The sequence below is a fragment of the Pelobates fuscus genome, chromosome 5 (genome assembly GCF_036172605.1).
Source record: "Pelobates fuscus isolate aPelFus1 chromosome 5, aPelFus1.pri, whole genome shotgun sequence".
NCBI lineage: Eukaryota > Metazoa > Chordata > Amphibia > Anura > Pelobatidae > Pelobates > Pelobates fuscus.
The window spans coordinates 127,451,781-127,472,720 of NC_086321.1; the positions used below are offsets into that span (position 1 = coordinate 127,451,781).

General features: G+C 39.3%; 1 protein-coding gene across 1 annotated transcript in view; it reads left to right on the plus strand.

The window, feature by feature from the left end:
- Positions 1 to 19,758, plus strand: part of LOC134610908 (P2X purinoceptor 4-like) — a 34,750-nt gene extending 14,992 nt beyond the window's left edge. The window contains exons 3-12 of the mRNA XM_063454247.1: positions 6,133 to 6,204; positions 7,728 to 7,800; positions 9,414 to 9,510; positions 10,130 to 10,210; positions 13,091 to 13,232; positions 14,135 to 14,271; positions 14,735 to 14,828; positions 16,710 to 16,775; positions 17,850 to 17,948; positions 18,932 to 19,758. Of these exons, the coding sequence (XP_063310317.1) occupies positions 6,133 to 6,204; positions 7,728 to 7,800; positions 9,414 to 9,510; positions 10,130 to 10,210; positions 13,091 to 13,232; positions 14,135 to 14,271; positions 14,735 to 14,828; positions 16,710 to 16,775; positions 17,850 to 17,948; positions 18,932 to 18,964 (894 nt within the window). The 3' untranslated portion in view covers positions 18,965 to 19,758. The remainder of the gene's footprint in view (positions 1 to 6,132; positions 6,205 to 7,727; positions 7,801 to 9,413; positions 9,511 to 10,129; positions 10,211 to 13,090; positions 13,233 to 14,134; positions 14,272 to 14,734; positions 14,829 to 16,709; positions 16,776 to 17,849; positions 17,949 to 18,931) is intronic.
- The last annotated feature ends 1,182 nt before the right edge of the window (positions 19,759 to 20,940 follow it).

A 20,940-nucleotide genomic window follows, 5' to 3' on the forward strand; every position in this document is an offset into this window, starting at 1 on the left:
GTAGTGTCCCCGCTCGGAGAACGATTTTCATAAGTCTCACTACCAGCGGCCAAGGATAACAGCTAACACCGGTCAGAAATCCTTTACAGCCTCCCTCTACTCTGCAGTCCACAAGAATGTGGCCACGTCTATCCTCACTCCCGTAGTGCCCCTATAAAACCCACTTATAAGTCTCACTACCACGTGATGCGAAAAACAAGCAATACCTGCCTGAATTCCCCCAGGAAACAAAGTCCCCTGCCACAAGGCTAAGTCTCCTACCACAATTAAATAATCGGTGGGCCCTCAGCTCAACTAGAGCCGAAGGGTCCGGGTCAGGACGTCCCCAACTCAACTAGAGCTGGATGGTCCGGGTCAGGACGTCCCCAACTCAACCAGAGCTGGATAGTCCGAACGCGCACAGTGAAGCTAGCTAGGCTATCAAAGTGACACAAAACGGGATCACAGGGAAACTGTGATTCTACACAGATCCCACAGTTCCACAAACTTCTTTTTCCTTACAGCCACAGCCACGAGGCTCCTAAAAGAAGTAAACAGGCAAAGAAGACCCCCCAGGAACACATCCACGGGTCAACCCCTCTTTTTCCTTACAACCACAGCACCGTGGTTCCTAAAAGAGGTAAAACAGGCAACAGAAGACCCCCCAGGAACACATCCACGGGTCAACCCCCCTTTATCCCAAAAGAGGTAAAATACAAACAGACAGACACACTGAAGACCCAGGCAAGTCCCCTCAGGTCCACCCCCCTTTATCCCAAAAAGGGGAAAACAAGCAAGACAGAACCCCAGGCAAATCCCCTGCAGGTCCACCCCCCCTTTATCTCAAAATGGGGAAACAGGCAAACAATTCAAACACAATTCAAACACACCCAGGCAACAGATAGACTAAAATGCAGGTAAACAAATGAGTAACGAGACACCGGGCAAGATATTACCTGTCTTTGATGTCCTCCCGGGAAGCAGTCACAGACACGTGGACGGGTCAATCAAAGGGGCCGGAACGTACCGGTGGCTCTGCAGAAGTCTCTACCGTGTATCTGGAGGTGATCAGTCTCCCTTCCTTCCCCCTGGATTCCTCCGTCCACCCTTGTCTTCCTTAGGACGGCTCACCGGCCGGACATAGCCCGGTGCCCCACGTTGGGCGCCAAGTTGTTATGGTACTTTTTGAAAGTAAACCAAAATGTTCAAAGTCTATCTGTTCCTGTCCAAATCAATAAAATTAAATTGCGTATATACGCTGAAGTAATTAAGTCTGACACACGAGGTTCAGGTTAAAATAACTTCGAGAAAGTTTATTGGCAAGTGAAGTAAAAGCGGGCGCGCAGGCCCTTTTAAGAGGCATTTTGCGTCATCATTGATTATTAGAATATCAGCAAATAAACATCATCAATTGGATTAATTGTTAAGTGACGGAGTTAGTGTCTTACCTATTGGTTAGTAAAATTAAGAGGTTAGTCCCGTGCCCACCCATCAGAGGTGGGATTATTCTGGACACGGGTGGGGGACAAGGGGGTCCTAAGCGTCATTTTACACGGTCAGTGATATCAGGCTTTATGTCCAGGTGCAAGGTCTCTTATGAATAGAACATTTCATTACTACTGTGTTCTGTGGCCTTCAAACTATACTATCTTACAAGCTCTTAAGGAGTAGCCAGCAAGTCTTAAGGAGTAGCCAGCACCTCCTGGTACTTGTCCTTGAAGGAAACACGGTCTTTGTCTACTGTATTAATTGGGTTGAGAAGTTCAGTCACGTAATGTAGTTTTAAAATGAACAAGTTAAGTCATGAGGACAAAATGGAGGATTGAAGAAGTCAGGTTAGGAGGACAAAATGGAGGATGAAGTCACAGTATAAAGTTAAAATGGAGTTAGTACGATAATTCAATACAAGCACAATAAAGATTTTTAATAATTCCACATCAAAGTTAACCGCAGCCCTCCATTAACAATGCCCCTGTATGGGTTGAGTGGCTTAACAATGCCTAGAACTCCAAGATGGCATTATATTCCCTAATACCTTTATTTTTTTTCTGCTAGTAAATCCAATTGTGACCAAGGGTATTGCTCTTTGATTTGCTCCATTGGGCATGCAGATTATTTAGAAAGATAACTTTTAGTTGGCGGGACCTCATCCATGTCTGTGCCCCATGATGGCGTTTTTATTACTAGGAAAATGTGGTACGTATGACTTAAATTGCTACCAAAGCTGTCTCCACACTGAGCAGACTGTTAAGAACATCCATTGCTTAGTACAGGGGTCCGCAACATATGGCACTTTAGGCTGCCAGAGCCAAACCAGCTGTGGCTCATCTGGAGTTCAAGTGTAACTTTAGATATCTGCTAGTGCAACGTGATTGCAGGTGGTGAGGGGCAATCCTTAATATCCACATTTTAGCACTTAGAGGAAGTGATCTCAGAAAACTTCCTCCCAGCACTTGTCAACAGGAATTTGCACTGGAGTATAGCAGCCCACAGGCCTGTCCTTGACCCCGGGGAAGGCACCCACACTGCTAGATATACACAGAGCTGGCAAATAAGACTCCCTACAAATATTACAAACAGCCCACACACAAACACACCGCTGACGATCCACATACATGCACACAAACCCACAAGCAACCCCAAGCATACACACAATGTGACCTATCATCCACACACACGATTCCACAAGCAGCCTGCATACACAGCCCACATTCATAGGTGTAAAGCACAATACCACAGACTACTCGTGAACATATACAATAAAACTGCTCACAAACACACAAATAGAACATTACAAAGCAAATACAGCACCCATAATAAGCACAATTCAGCAACATGTACACAATATTTAAAAAAAAGAAATAGGACCAGCACACTAAGAGCTTATTTTTGCACGGTACTACTAAAATATTGTGTGAATGTGTTAATGTAATATTGGCTTTAAGGTACAGCAATGCCCTGCTCTACTAATGAAAGTGGGTACTGTCAGTTGTATAGTGCCTCTTTTTATCACTTCTTTAGGACCTACCTCTTTCTCAATTTTAAATCTGGTGAGACATTGATTTGATTTATAATTGTGTTTTAATGGGTACATTTTAAACTCTGCTATATTGCCAAGGTATAAAGGCATGTCCCCTTTTGAAGTGAATTTGTAATTATAAATATCTTATTTACCCTTCATCAAATCCTTAATTAACACTGGTTAGGTGTGCCTTCAGGAGAGGGTTGAGGAGCACTGCACTGAATCAATGCATCTCTATGGGGAACGTTCAGCATCATACAGAGCATGGAGACGCTGAATACCAATACTGTGCACTGACATAGGAAGAACCTCTGGTTGCCGACTAAGTGACTGTCACTGGAGGCGTTCCTAGACAGCAATGGGAACGGTATAGCTCTTTTAAAGTGAATATAAGGTACAAATTTAGGGCTCCTATCCCAACAAACCAGAGAACTCTGGCACACCATTCCTTAATGTGCTCTTCCTCCACACCCTAATCGGTTAATAATTGGAAAGTGTGGCCAGAACTAAAACCCCAGATTGTGGTAAACACGGAAACCATGCTGATGACACAATACGTGTTACATTGAATAGTTCACTTTCTAGAGAAACGGCAACCACGAGGACTATTGCATAACTCGTCCTGTTCTACTCTGTTCAGGGACCTCCAGTTATCACCCACTACTGCTGCTGTAACATATTGGTCATACTTCAAACTAGGGAAAACTGGGAGATAAACCATTTTGTGTACAAAGCGTATGGCCACGCATTTCATCTGTCTGTGAGAAATGATACTCAAGAATTCTAAAGCCATTCCTGCACATTTCCTCATTGTTTGTCTATAGGCTTCTTTTAAATGTGTAGCCCATACAAAACGTCTTCTTCTCGGGAAGATATGCAACTAATCGTATGTCATAGCAAACAGTTTGCCTTGTAGCACTTTTACATTGCCACTAAAAATGGATTTTTAATATTTGCTTATTTGATAGAAGAAAAGGTTAAAGGGAAACTCCAGTGCCAGGAAAACTATCAGTTTTCCTGGCACTGGAGGGTCCCTCTCCCTCCCACCCCCCAATCCCCAGTTACTGAAGGGGTGAAAACCCCTTCAGTCACTTACCTGAGGCAGCGGCGATGTCCCTCGCCGCTGTCTCCTCCTCCGCGCTGCTCCTCCTCTGTATTGCGTCGGCCGGTGGGCGAGACTGATCCCGCCCACCGGCCGAGGAGACCTAATGCGCATGCGCGGCAATGCCGCGCACGCGCATTACGTCTCCCCATAGGAAAGCATTGAAAAATAATTTCAATGCTTTCCTATGGGGAAATGATCGACGCTGGAGGTCCTCACACAGCGTGAGGACGTCCAGCGTCGCTCTAGCACAGGTTTCCTGGTTTATAGAAAACTGTAATAATTACACTTGCAGGATTAGGACTAGTGGGAGTTGGCACCCAGACCACTCCAATGGGCAGAAGTGGTCTGGGTGCCTGGAGTGTCCCTTTAAATAAAATGTAAAAAAAAAAACATTGCTATCTGATGGGTGGAAAACTGACATGCATATTTGTAGGTAAATACTGTTTTACATTGCTCACGTACCAACTGACCACATAGTCGCACGTGCCAACCAATCATTTGTGGGATTGGATTACAGGGTAATGAAGATAACCTTTCTATCTGCTTCCCATGGATAGATTGCCTTACCAGGAAGGATTAAATTCACCATCTGTAACAATAGCATATCCATCACCTGTTTACACCCCCTCCCCCAGTTCAATATGTTCACTATATACTCCAAAGTTGGTGTAGTGTATATAAACTGTGACTGCCCTACACAGTATTAATGTTGCACATCCCATTGTGCAAATATTGAAATGAGAGATGTACAAAAACAATGTTTGCCTCAGAGATTAGTTATTGGTTTATACTTTGTTTGCTTAATTCCAATCCAAGTCATATGGTTTTTAAATTTAAAAAAAAAATCCTTCCCATAATGTAGTACACAAGTCAAAATCCATTGCAATTCGACATTAAACACTTGACGCTCAAGTTAGCTCATTTTACAGAACTCATATTGCATATTGTTATTTGATCTAAGGTCCTGTTTCTCAAGATTTGTGTAAGTGCTCTCTAATTTATTTTTTATTTATTTAAAAAAAAAATATTCTATAAGTACAGGCATGTAAGTACACAAATGCTGGTAAGAAAAGCCGACATAATTGGCCTGCACATTTTACATATAAACATATGTACATTTTGTTTAGATCAACAAATGCGCCCAGGGTGTAAGCACTTTAGTCCATTTTAGGGCCAAAGAAACATAATATCTCCCGAATTGTGAGGATGACAATAAATCTGTGACTTGGATTTGCACAGCTGCATAGCTTGATAAACATAGGCCTAAATCACCTGCCTTAGGCCTTAAAGGGAAACTCCAAAACCATAACGCACTGTAGCTTGCTGAATTGCTTTGTGTAAAGTGTCCCCTTCTTTTTAATTTCCAAAAATGCTGATTTCAATAGAAATACTATGAATTCTGAATTAACCTTTTTTACAACTCCCCAGCTGTCAATCAGGTAACCTGTCCTGTTACTTCCTGGTTTGGTTAGTTCAGTGAAGCTAAACTCAAGTCATCAATTACCCAGGTCACATGCCTTGCAAAGACTTCTCATTGGGAAGTCTGTGACTGGACAGCCACAGAACGTCTGGGCAAGGTTAGAAAGGGAGGGCTTGCAAAGGCAGTGGATAAGGGAACTGCATGCATGCATTTTATTTTTTTAATTTTATTTTTTTATTGGTAGTATATCTACTAAACAGTGTTTTAATTTTGGGGCTGTACAGTGTCCCTTTAATGTTTAGTATTCTGGGGATTTTACAATTGTTAATGGATCTAGTTACAAATATTGCACCAGTGCCATAATTAAAACAGTAAAAACACATAAAGGAGATTAAATACTCAAAGTAACTGCAGAGAGACCATTATTGTGACTGTCTCCCGTTCTCCTACATTATGTTGTGGTTTTTGGTTGTCTTTTTGTGTTAATCAATGAGGTACGTAACGTGGATGTTGACAAGTCTCCAATAAACGGTAAAAACAAAAAATCTTTGTATTGTGACCTTTTTATTAAAGCTCACACTAATCATGTACTTGTTTTGTATCTAGGAGGAAAATGCCTTCTTTGTGATGACCAACCTCATTCTTACACAGAATCAGACTCAAGGCCACTGCCCTGATGTAAGTTTAAAATATGTCTGTCTGTAGATCTGTGAGTGGACATGTGAAAGGCTACTCCTCTGCGTTGTTGTTTCAGCCTCCCTGATCCGTTGTCTTTGGCAGTGACTTTGACTGATTCTGGATACAGGATACATTAGTCAGTTGTTGGGAATTTCGAACAAAGCTATTACATGGGGCTCTGTTTGGATACAAAAACATGGCTGTATTATGTAATACTGGAACCTTGACCCATTTGGGATTAATCATTGTAGAGACAGTTGACATATTGTCTCTCTCTCTTACTAATATAAACGTATGACACAAGTGAGTCTACAGTGTCTGAACATGGAGCTCTGATACCACTGAGCAACCTCATGTGCATCATATACAGGGTCCCAAAAGGACCCCTGTAGTAATGCTAGTCTGGCAAATCTATATAATCCATGAATTCAATGTGCCCAAGTGGCAGTGTGAGGGATGAAAACTCACATTTTCAAAAAGAATTGGGAAGCAAAAGATACGATGTTGCTTTATGGGTGTCTTTTTGTCACAGTATGATGAGAACTCTCAGATCCCACTTGGGGTTGAGCTAAAAACGCTATCATTGTGTGTATAAATGAAACCCAGGACACATACTAACTACAGATACCCTGGTACTTGTTAACAAAGCTAATCATACTTGCATCTCTGCCGCAAGATATCAAGCAAAATTAACTTATTTCGAAATCTCCCACGGATGTACATGGTTCAGGCACTAATTTTGATAATGGTCTGCTATATTGAAATAACAGCATCTGTGTCTCTGAGATAATCCCTACAATCTAATCAGACCAATAAATGAAAGGAGCAAAGCTACCAGAAAGGCAGTAATCGTTTTCAATAAAAATACTATATATGTATGTATACACATACGTTATTTTATTTTTGTTTTCTATGTAATTTTATACATAGTTTTCACTTTTGTAAATAACCATCAGGATTTCAAAGTGAATTTAACATTTAAGGCCAAAAAATAGCTAAACTGTAATTTTATTTTGAATTCCCTGCTTGTCTTACTGGTTTGGGTTTATAACTACATTACACCCTGTAGGGCAGATCCCGAGATGTTGTTGAACCACAACCTCCCATGGTGCACCCGCGCACCTTCCTTTTGGGCACATTGTTTTAAATTGAAATCTAAATGGTAAATTCAAGTTAAAATAGAAACGCTGTGACTTTAGATGAATTGGAGAATTTTATTCAGATCCGCTATTTTTCCCAAAATGTTGCCATTCCGATTTCTATTGACTACTATTCAGGATATAGTGAATTCATAATTATATTTATATCGGTGTATATTTGTGGTACTCTGCTGTATTTATATATTAATTTGGCAAATGCCTTACCCTAGATGTGTTCTTATTACATTATTTGTAATAAAGGCAGAGAAAACGTGGCTGTGATCTCCTGCCAAAATGCGTTGATTACTCCAAATAAACATTTCACCAATTGCATAGCTATAGAAACACAGCAGTCAAAATACATTTTGTGTTATCTCCTTCCAGTTACCGGACCAGTCAACCATATGCAACTCCTCACATGACTGTATTCCTGGATTTATAAGCACGCACAGCTTTGGTATGAGTGGCACATATTTAGTAATGTTCTATTTTGGTCTTTACGCTTGATAAGGAACATGACCAAAGATGGTTTGATTTTAGTTTGTTTTTTGAAGATTTCTTGTAGAATTAGTAAAAATTTGTGATTGAAGCAAAAATGTCAAACTGTTGCCACCTGAATAGCTTTACCAAGCACAAAACTTAGATGCAGACTGCTTTACATCCCTCACCCCATGAAAGCTGTTCAATTTGAGAGGGCAGACTGGGCAGACAGGAAGTTAAAGGACCACTTTAATGCCATACTCGTTTTCCTGGCTCTATAGGGTCCCCCTCCCGCTGGGCTCTAGGGTGAGGAAGGGGTTAAACACTCATCTCTCTCCACGGCCGTGCTCCCTTGGCGCTGGGGACTTTCCTCCTCCGCCTTTCCCGTCATCAGCTGAATGAGCATGCGCGGCATGAGACGCGCGCGCATTCAGCCAGTCTCATAGGAAAGCATTCTCAATGCTTTCCTATGGACGCTGGCGTCTTCTCACTGTGAAAATCACAGTGAGAAGCGTGGAAGCGCCTCTAGCGGCTGTCAATGAGACAGCCACTAGAGGCTAGATCAACCCATTTGTAAACATAGCAGTTTCTCGGAAACTGCTATGTTTACAGCAGAAAGGGTTAATCCTAGATGGACCTGGCACCCAGACCACTTCATTAAGCTGAAGTGGTCTGGGTGCCTATAGTGGTCCTTGAAATTTTCTCACTTTTGGGGTGCAGATTGAGTCATGGGATCTCCCATTCTATCTGTGTACTTTCAACTGTATGACACGGTACACTTTAATCTTTTGCGCACCGGTTGACTCGGTTTCTCTTCCCTTACCTACCAGTCCCTCCCTCCCCTCAAATGCTTGATTCTGTTTTTCTCTGCCTTTTATTTTCTCTTTTAGTCCAATAAGTGAGCCCCCTTGTACACCCTGGACATCCTATATCTTATTACTTTGCCAGGTGGGTGGCATTCCCTCCTGCTCTGCAGTAAAGACTCCCTGCTTATTTTGTGAAGCATTGTAAGGATTTGTTACCTTTTTTCATTGGTGTGTGATTTTCAAACTGTACCTCTTGACTTATTTCACAAAATATCAATAAAGACTGGGGAAGGGAATAAAAAGTATCACTCCTGATGCAGTCTGAGAAACGGACATGGGATCTGTTTAGAATCCCATATTGTGATTCCACGTAACAATGACTTTCCTATTGATTAAACGTCTCTAAAACAACCTGCGTGATTCTTTTTACATCATGGAAGCACTGTACTTTTTATTCTGACTAGTTGCATTTTGTTACTAATTAAAAAATAAATTAAATAAAAATCTAAACATTTATCTGCTACTAATCGTCTCCATTCTGCAGCCACGGTTTCCACTGTCCCCTCTGTGCAATAATTGAAATGTAAAGGTACATCTGTTAGAGGAAAATTGCATTGCAATATTGGAGACAAAATGTTTCTGAACTATATCAGCTTAGTTTTTTCTTTTTTTTCTGGTGTCAGTGTAAATAGGGAGAGAATTCCATATGATGAAAATGGCTACAATTACTTCTAGGAGAGAGAGAGTGGCAAGCTATAAATATTTTTTTTTTTCTGTTTTATAGGAGTTCAGACTGGACAATGTGTCGCTTATAATGAAACTGTAAAATCCTGTGAAGTTTATGCTTGGTGTCCAGTAGAAAATGACACAGAATTGCCAGAGTGAGTAGCCTTTTGATCAGCACACACTATCACGAGAGCATACCTCTCAAGTGTCTTTACGAGGGTCAGTCCCACCTTTTGGATCTAAATCCCTCCATCCCTCTTTTCTAGGATCTCCATATTGTTGGCGTGTCTGAGTGTACAGTAAAAAAAATACTCCCAGTAATGTGTCTTTAAACTACAATACATGTGTTTAGAACTCAGTCTGTGTTAATAAGATTAATTGTTCTTGCTCTAAATTAAATTTTAGTTGCATAAATTATTCGTAAATCGCCTAAAAAGAAGTGCAACACCCATGGACACTGCCCATTCACATGCCTAATATTAAAGTGTTCCTGTTTGTCCATTTGAAATGTTGGGGGGGTATGTGAGAGAGGAGATTGGAATCTACCTGGGATACTGCAGGCATTTTTACCCAATACTGCTTTATCAGACATTGGAACCATTGCACAATCAGAGAGCCCCTTTACAAAATGCCACAATAAATACTGTGCATACGGTACATCAATCCAAATGTAGAGTCTATTCACTAGATAACACAATCAGGGCTAATGACGGAACCTTTTGCATTCATTTTGAAATCTGACCTTGTTTTGTTTATTTTTGTTTTTTGTTGCAGACCTGCTTTTCTCAAGGAAGCTGAAAACTTTACAGTTCTTATTAAAAATAATATTTGGTTTCCAAAATTTAATTTCTCCAAGTAAGTGTGAAGTAGGCATACCTTGTTTTTTGTTTTTTTTAAATGATTAAATTAGATCTTCATTTCTGTGCTCCGTGTTTGAAAGCCATTTTTTTATGTTAGAATTTCCAGATGTGTAATTGTAATGTTTAATTCTCCAACTGACATGAGTACGTATTTTACTGAAATAAAAATACTTATGTAGGTAAAAAAAACACAGGAGTGTAATGCCCTCTGAAGTTTAAAATTAACCATATTATTTAGATATGTTTTTAATGCCATTTTGCATGCATCAATGCTATTATCACCATTTTAAACTTTCAAATTCCCTAAACTTCTTCAGCAGACATAAACAAAGAACAGAAAGGTTTGTTTATATGAATTTTTAACTGGTAACACAACCAAGACATTTGAAGTGAATAACCCTTATCTCATTACAATGGCACCTGTCAAGGGGTGGGGTATTGGGCAGTCCTTTAATTTTTTGTTTTGGTAGCAGGCAAGCAAAAACGATCTGAGTGACTTTGACAAGGGCCAAATAGTGATGGCTAGATGACTGGTCAAAGCATCTCCAAAATGGCAAGTCTTGTGGGGTGTTCCTGGTATGCAGTGGTTAGTACCTACCAAAAATGGTGCATGGAAGACCACACATGAACCGGCGTCAGGTTCATGGGCACACAAGTCACACTGATGAAGGTTAGCCCATCTTGTCCAATCACACAGTAGTAGCTCAAGTTGCTGAAAACTTAATGTTTGCTATGATAGAAAGGTGTCACCACACCCAGTGTATTGCAGTTTGCTGTGTATGGGGCTGTGTAGCTGCAGATCGGTCAGAGTGCCAATGATTCCTGTCCACTGCCAAAACCGCATTCAATGCGGACATGAGCGTTGGAACTGGACCATGGAGCAATGGTAGAAGTTTGCCTGGACTCCTGAATCACAACTTCTGTTAGATCAAGTGGATGGCTGGGTGTGTGTGCATCATTTACTTGGGAAGAGATGGCAGCTGGATGCACTATGGGAAGAAGGGAGGCTGGCAGAGGCCGTGTTATGCTCTGGGCAATGTTTAGCTGGGAAACCTTGAGTCCTGGCATTTCTAGGGATTTTACTTTGACACGTACCACCTACCTAGAGATTGTTGCAGACCACACACATGGTAATGGTGTTACCTGATGTCAGTGGACTTTTTCGGCAGGATAATGCACCCTGCCACTGCAAACTTTGTTCAAGAATGGTTTGAGGAACACGACCGCGTTCATGGCGTTGCCTTGGCCTTCAAATTCCCCAGATCTCAATCTGATTGAGCATCTTTGGGATGTGCTGGAACAACAAATCCGATCCTTGGAGGCACCACCCCATAAGTTGCAGGACTTAAACGATCTGCTGCTAACGTCTTGGGCCAAATAAAAAATACAACAAAAACATGTTTAGAGGTCTTGTAGAGTCCATGCCTCCACGCATCAGAGTTTATAAGGTTTTATTATGATCGCACATAAAACAGTGTAGCACTAAACCAACAGGCATTCAAGAGCGCTACATATTCAAACATAAAAAGTTAGACTGTGTCTTGACACCATAGTCTGTGCTAAAAGCATAAATATGTAGTGTTGGTATATTTTCCCTAGTTGTATAGATTTGTGCAGGAGAAATGTACCATTAATTACACTCCACAGCACTATGCAAACAAAAACTGAACACCGATAAAATGTGTGCATATTTCCAGATAAAAAAAAATGCGGAATTAGTAAGCATACAGAAAATGTAAACTGTAGCATGCTGGGTAAATATCCTGGACGCACATATGGTACAATTATATGCATGTTAGCAAAATTTCCAGCTAAGAAATATAGAATCCCATTATACTGTTGGGGTAAATTTAACTCCAAAGTCACAAGAAAAAAAACTAATAAAAAATTGTGCGATATCCACATGAGTTTGGTGTCATCACCTTCCTGGGGCAAGGGTGCTAGACCTGTGGGGAGTGGGGCATAAAACGTGCCTTGGCCACAATGTTGTAGCTGGTCAGTGTATCATTATGTATAATTTCAATATTACTAGAGGAGCAGTTTTAATGTCTAATGCATATGGTGTTGGCCATTATAATTACATGTAAACAAGCCATTTAACAGTAATATATGGAAGGAGGGGGAGATGTTTTGAAGTTTCTCCACTTGCAGCAACAACAAATCCCAGATGCTCACTTTTTTCCAGATCTTGCCAACATACAGCCTGAGTTGCACTATTGAAAATGAAAATGTAAAGTATGTGTGTGTGTGTGTGTAATATATATATATATATATATATATATTTTATTTTTATTGCACAAAAAATGCTATTGCTATACAAGGCAGCCCTTATCACCCTGTTCCAGGTGATAAAGCATTGCAATATGTGGTGAAATTGTCTGACACTTTTTTTGTGGTGTAAATAACTAGAACCAAAAGTGGGATAATTCACTAAACTGTAAATTGTAGTGAATTAAAAATATTGCAAAATTTAGGCACAATTAGCTTGTGAAGAGAGGGAAAAAAAAAGAAACCTCAAACTCCACTATTAAACCATCTTTTCTATTTTGCCTGTTTTTTCATTTTAGCTTTGTTTACTACCATGTGCTGTTTGACAAATCTACCTCAACATGGCTGCTGTGGTTTTTATCTACAGTGAGCAAACACTGAGATAATTTAACCTCCAGAAAGGTTTTGTAGAACCTATACATCCTGTTTCTTTTATTGCACTTTCTATCATAATGGTTGTTTGAATTTCAACTACTTATATTGCTGTGTGTGTTTGTTTTTTGTTGTTGTTGTTGTTGTTTTTTTTTTTTTTTGCAGACTTATGCAGTGTGAATAACCAAGAATAAGACCATAATGCACCTGTTTATTTTTCCTCCCCTCCCCCCAGGAGAAACATTTTGCCTAATATCACCACCAGTTACCTGAAGAACTGTCTATATGACCAAATGCACAACCCTTTTTGTCCTATATTTCGCTTGGGAAGCATAGTAAGTGAGGCAGGAGAATCCTTTCGCGATATGGCTATACAGGTAAGGAGAAGATGAGCTACAGTCTGCATAAACCTAAGTCCAATATAAACTTACAATTGATATATCATGGACTGCAATATTAAAGTTCGGAGTGTTTGTTTTTATTTGTCTATTTTTCTAAAACCTTGATTTTCAGCAAAATAACTAATAAAGTTATGTGATATTCCACTCCTAAATCTTTATTTTATTTTTTAACTTTTATTTTTTATTTTGGAAGTTGTGTTTTTAGGCAACATTGAAAACACAACTTGAAATTAACCAAAGTGAGAATTCAAAGTCAATTTAAAATTTTAAGGTCAAAATAGCCAAAATGTAACATTCTCTAAGCCAGGTATGCTTCCAATTCTGCAAATTCCCACAAAGCAGCGATACTGCACTCAAAAGAGAAGAAAAAAATATGTATATTGATCACTGTACTCAAAACAAAAAATAGGGGAACCTACATCACTGGTAATATTTCCCTTTGTTTGGGATTTGGAGGGAATGTTCCACGTCTACTATAATCACAGCTTTGCCATTCAGATTTACATTCCTTACGACAGTCCTGCATGCTGAGGTGGAGAATTCTGTTAAACCAGCTCTTTCACCTTTTTAAGGTGTTTCCAATGAGGACTTTGCCACTTCCTGTGAGGTGGCTGTGGGGTACAGGGAAAGATGAGTTTTACATACATGAACATTGTTCTGCTGGTCCTCTTAAGCTCCTGATGCTTTATCTTCCAGGAGCCGAAATTGGTGCTTTACGATGTGAGGCTGAACCTGACACACTTTTTTATTTATTTTTTTGCAGCCTATGTAACTATAATATTGGGAATATATTAAGACTATTACGCCCACAAGATATCTTGGTTATGGAAGGATTTTTTTTTATTCCTGATGAATAAACGTTTAAATTTTTCCCCCAGGGAGGTGTGATGGGGATTCAAATTAGGTGGGACTGTGATCTGGACAAAAAGTTCTCAAAATGTGTCCCAAGGTATTCTTTCCGACGACTGGATAGCCGAGAATTGGATCACAATGTGTCCCCTGGCTATAACTTCAGGTTAGCATGGAATGTACCATACCAACACTTAACTGTTAAAGTGGGCAAAATGCTGTGAAATCAGATGAGGTTGGAAACTGTCTGCATTAATACCTTGCAAATGTGTGTAATTATGAAATGTATTATTCCTGTTTGGGTTGGTGGAACAATTTTCGCTTGCCATAGAAAGCTACAGTGGACCTAGCAGGTCTGCTTTGTAAATAAAGATAAAGTATACCAGTATTATGATCGGATTTGTGTGTACACATAGGTCTCGAAATACCCTGGGCTTTATTCCCTAATTTTGGAATTGTGGAGAATGGGGGGGGGAGGGGGGGGTTGTTCGACATAACAATTTTCCATAACTTCCAATTTAGTGACCTTACCCCATGGTGTACTTATTTTAGTGTATTCTGCTGTGTGCAGTGTATTTGAACTCCCTGACTATAGCAAAACCAATCTCTTTATTTCCTTTTTCCTCCAGATCTGCAAAATATTATAAGAACATTAATGATGTGGAATCAAGAACGCTAATGAAAGTCTATGGGATCCGTTTTGACATCCTGGTTTTCGGAACAGTGAGTACATGTTGGGGGGGGGGGGGGGGGGGGGGGAATAAATGTGTGCGTGTCTATATGTCTGCGAATAACATTGATTTATATTGTTACAATGGCACCTATCAAGAGGTGCGTTATATTAGGCAGCAAGTCAAGTTTTGGATTAGGGAAAAATGGGAAAGTGAAAAGATCTGAGTGACTTTGACAGGGACCAAATAGTGATGAATGGGTCAGAGCATAGCCATACCAGCAATTCTTGTGGGATGTTCCCAGTATGCAGTTGTTAGTACCTACCAAAAGTGGTGCAAGGAAGGACAAGCGGTGAACCTGGGCAGGGTCATGGGCGCCCAAGTCTCATTGATGCACGTGGGGAGTGAAGACTAGCCCATCTAGTCTGAACACCGAAAAGCTACTGTAGCTCTAATTACTGAAAAATGTAGTTCTGGACATAATAGAAATGTGTCAGAACACTGCCTATGGAGCTGCGTAGCCGTAGACTGATCAGAGTGCCCCGATAACCCCTGTCCGTTGCCAGAGATGTCAGAACTGGACCATGGAAGATGGTTGCCTGGTCTGATGATTCACATTTTGTTTTAGATCAGATGGATGGCCTGGTCCATGTGTGTCGTTTACCTGGGAAAGAGATGGCAGCATGATGCACTATAGAAGGCAGGCCGGCACAGGCAGTGTTATGCTCTGGGCAATGTTCAGCTGGGAAACCTTGGCCCTTAGCATGCATGTGCGTGTTACTTGTACCACCTACCTAGAGATTGTTGTAGACCATGTACATGACCGTGGTGTTTCCTGATGGCAGTGGCATCTTTCAGCAGCAAAATGTACCCTGCCACACTGTGGAGTTCGGGAGTTGTTTGAGTAACATGACAAAGAGTTCAAGGTGTTGCCTTGGCCTCCAAATGCCCCTGATCTCAATCTGATTTGAGGATCTGTGGGATGTTCTGAAACAACAAATTCAATTCATGGAGGCTCCACCTCACAACTTGCAGGATATAAAGGATCTGCTCCTAATGTCTTGGTGCCAGATACCACAGCACACAATCAGAGATCTTGTGGAGTCCATGCCTCAACTTATAGGAACCGTTTTAGCAGCTTGAGGGGGACCTACACCATGTTAGTCAGGTGGTTTTAATGTTGTAGCAATGTTGTGCCCAAAAACACAGAACTCCTAAATTACACATTTTATATAGTGCATCGAATTTATTTTTAATTTTCTGTTGTATAATAGAGAAACCTTTTTCTTATTGAAATCTAAAAAAAAATATTTTAAAGGGATACTATAGGCACTAAAATGCATCTTAATGAGGCAGTTTTGGTGTATAGATTATGCCTTTGCAGTTTCACTGCTCAATCCTCTGCCATTCAGAAGGTATATCAATTTTGTTCTGTTTATGCAGCCCTAGCAACACCTCCCCGGGCAGTGACTCACACAGCCTACATGAAAACATTTTCATTTTTAATTGGATGTTAACTTGCTTTAGAAGTTTTTATCTCATTCTCTGTAAATTTTACTTTAATCACACACAGGAGGCTCCTGCAGTGTTCGGCTAGCTATTAAAAGAGCAGGAAATAATAAATTCTGAACTAAACAGATTGTTCAATAGAGGAAGTGTAAACATTAGATCTCGCTTTACAGTAAATGTTTAAGAAGACTATGCAAGTCGTATGTAGGGAGTTGGGGCTAGGGCTGTATAAACAAAGTGATTTAACACCTAAATGGCAGAGAATTGAGCAGTGAGACTGTAGGGGCACAATCTATACACCAACATTGCTTAATCAAGCTATGACTGATTTGGTGCCTATAGTATTAGTTTGTAAATGTATTGTATTTTTTATTATTTACATTTTTTTTATAGAAGTGGTGAAATCAAGTTTTTTATTTTTCAGGCTGGAAAATTTGACATAATTCCAACAATGATTAACATTGGTTCGGGACTTGCGTTGCTTGGAGTGGTGAGGTTTTTCTTGTTCTATGCTATTTTTTTTTATACAATTTGTCTAACTTGTGATTTCTTAGTTGTAATACAGGGACACTCTCTCTAAGCACCAAAACCACTGCATCCTAATAAAGTTGTTTTGGTGATTTGAAAACCTTGCCCTACACCCTGAGGAATGGGAACACTGCTATTGTAAGAAAAGGCATGCTAACATTAGACCGTTAAAAAGTGGTCACCAGACCACCATTAGAGACAATCCTATGTGAAGACTTTCAATAACAGAAAGTCCTCATAGTCACCATCACCAAAAGCTTTAATGCCCCCTATAGGGAAGAATTAGATTCAATGACTCAGAGGAGCATCTTATTGGAGGAGTGCAGCACAAGCACAGATCGGTCTCCAATGTTTTCTTGTTTTTTTTTTATTTTTCACGAATGGGACTTAATCTAAACTTCTTCAGGAACACTAACATTTAAAATAAATCACATTTTTTATTGTTGCTTTTCTTTTAATTGCTTTGTTGATCTTTAGCATGGTTTTTATCTAAAAACCATAATCCCAAAAATTTTATATATATATATATATATATATATATATATATATATATATATATATATATATATATATATATATATATATATATATATATTTTATATTGACACTTGGACCACGTTAATAATTTGGGGGTTGGGGGCGGAATTTATTTTGTGAATCAGGTAATTGTACTAAGTGATTACATAATGTGGAGAATATCAAATGTGTGTGACTGAGCTTATCATAAAATGATACTGTAGTGATGAGAGCTGGAAAGTACTAAAATCTAATGTTAAATGATGAAGTGGGCCATTATTTTTGTCTTGTTTTTATAACAGGCAATCAAATACAACAATACGGGTTTGATCAATGTATGTCAGGACATGGTTTTCATAGGCCTGTAGGTTTGCAATATAATTGGAGGGGAAAACGCTCTTAAACTTGAAGGATGAAGAAAAGTTCAATTATTATTTTGTATTTTATCTTTTTCATAATAGCAGAGGATTTTTTTTTTCATGCCTCTTATTTTTTTTTTATTTTTTTATTTTTATTATAGGCAACTGTTCTATGTGACGTCATTGTCTTCCAGTTCTTTAAGAAAAGATATTACTACAGAGAGAAGAAATTTAAACATGTGGAGGATTATGACGAATTGGTAAGACTTCTCATGGGCTTGATCTTCGTGTTCTGGAGGAGTTGTACAGAATGTGCTAGATTTTTCCACATGTTCACATCATATCATACTGCTGTGTGATCCTAACTTCCTGGTTGTATTAATCGCCCCTTTGTTGTTTATATTGGTGGCTTGAGCTGATTTGATGTCCTTTGTCCACTAGACAATCTCGTTGAAGGGACTCTGTAAACAAAGGACTATCATAGTATGTCTGACAATGTATTTTTCCATAGTTACATGTGATCAAGGGTGGAGGATGAAAACTCAAATCTATTAATAGTTGAATTACAAAAATCAATCTTCTCTCTTACTCTGCGTTGCTGCTCTGCTTCAGCGGTTATTTGACTTGATCTGCACTTCCAATCGGTTTCAGGTCTCACTGGGGGCTTGCTCTGCATTACAGAATCTATTCACATACAGTAGATGGTTGAAACAACAGGTCACACCAGTTCAGGTCACTCCTTCCTTTTTGCTGAAACAAAACTGCTTAATATGTTGACAGTCTACATATAATAAAAAAAGTATACATAGAATACACACAAGACTAATAAAGTTCAAACTTTGATATATTAATATATGCTGTTGACACCAAAGTAGACTTTAAAACCCAATTTGACCAAACTTTCAATTGTGCAGTAAAAAGGAATTATTTACATTGTGAAACGTTCCCATCATCCAGCTGAACATTCTGCTAAGCTTTTATTTTATTTTATTAATTTTTTTACCAGTTTTAAGTATTAAAACTGAAGATTGGTATGCTGTGTGTGTTTTTGTAGGATACTTTGCATTTTTAACGTTCCAGTTACTCCTTGTTGCTTCTCCGATTTGCACGTATTGAGTTGGGCTTTGCAGAAACAGCAAATTTATTTTCTTTTTTGAATAAGATAATCGGGAACATGATTTGCTTGATTATTCTATGGTCTACCAGTTATGTTCCATTTAAGAAGCACACATTTTCGTTACAGAGTGGTAATGAAGAAAATGGGTCAAATCCTTGATGAAAAGAGCACTTGCCTATTCTGGCATGTTCATTTGCAAATACAATCGTTTACAAGCCTTGGTGGGCTGCTGCAGTGGACCTGGCCATCGAACATTCCACAAGCCACTTACTCCTCTTGTTAAATATGCTAGACCGATCTGATTGTGATAAAACCCACTAATTGCGGTGTCAGTAGCAACGTGTAGTGCAATTGGCTTCTGTAAAAGGGAAATCCAAATACTGCATCCACAAACTTATTTTATTTATTTTTTGGACTATGCGAAATTAAATTGTTTATGCTCTGATCATACAATTTATTTATTTTTATGCAAGAATGATCTGTCATATTTGTTCTTCATCCCAATACACTGCAATGTGGACAACCACAAAAGAAAGAAATCCCCCCATCTGTTGTCCAACAGGAAGAACTGAGGGGATTTTAGGCATTACAAGAAATAAACCTGTATTAAAGAGCACACACAAACAGGCATTGTTCCAAAAGGGAAATTAATTCACAAACCACAATTAAGAAATGTTTGCTGTTCCAAAGTCTGCATTCACTCCATGTCTTAAAATATGGTGTTTTTATTGCGTGACTTGATTTCATTGCACTCTTTGATAAAACTCACCACCAACCAAAATTGCTTAATTGTTCATCACAGAAAGACTGCCGAAGTTTCAGAAGGAAGCTAGAAAGCTAAAAACAAAAACATATCAAACGTAAAATTAGACCAGCACTTTTTCTAAAATCTTCAAATGTCTTTCTCTAGCATTTTATTTATAATTATTTAAATGTTGTCATCCTTTCAGAGATTTACATATTTTTCTAATCTTGGAATAAAATCCTGCACATTTAAAGTCTCTTGGTTTTGGTGGTCTTTTACTGTATTGTATTTTCTTTTTCTAGTAATGGTCTACAGAAAGATAAGTACATGGTAATGTAAAGGTAAAATACCCAACACTCCAAGCTACACGTTTGGTCAAAATAGTACTAGGAAACTAATAAACAGGATAATCGTGTATTACCAGTCTTTAGGAGTGACCAGGCTTAACCAGGGCCAGGAAAGCAGAAATCACCATTTAGCTGCTTTAGCCTCAAAAACAGACTGATGATAAAGAATTACAGAGAGACTACAAAATGATAACACAAGCAAAAGATCAAAAGACCACTGATGACTGCATAGCCAGGAACAAGCCAAATTAAAATCAGAATAACCAGAACACTGTATAGACACATTCTCCAATGCAGAAAACTATGATCGGGCCTAGGACTGCAGGACTGGTGTTTGTATAGGTACAGATAGAAGATGAAAGGTTGGCATCGAATTTTACACCAGATAATGCGTTCATATATTAATCTGATAGTCACAGAACATCTGTCTCAGTTCTACGACTGGGAATTATAAAAGAACATTCTGGGATTCTGACCGGTGCCAGAATTCCCTCCAGATAGCATGTCTCAATGTACCATGATGCAAACGTGCTTTTTGAAAGTTGCAGGAAAAATGCAGAATCCATTCAAGAGGCATCTGAATGCTGTTTTGAGTCTCGTTCGTGGCAGGTAATTTGCAGTAGAATACATTCTGTGATTTATTTCAGAACACTCATTTTCAGTTTGACTTGTAGGCAAAATTTTGGCAAATAGTATAACAATCAGAGAGGTAAATAGTGAGGGATTATAAACTTGGTTATTGGCATCTATGCAGTTGTGAGGCCACAGGCCAGATCCTCACACTGATGCCATTATATGAGAAGTGCCTTTAGTTCAAATAAGTTCAACATCAAAATAATGGTGGACTATTGTAACAGTAACCGTGTATTCGACACCGCTGGAGATGAATGGTGAGTGTGGGATATCTCCCGAGAGTGTCTTGTGTTTGGTGAACGTAGTACTCAAGGGACAATTTTTTTTTTTTTTTGAATTCTTTATTTTTGATGTGCACGAAATAACATGTAGCCTTGGCGCGCCACAACAGCGACACCTGGGTGAATTGG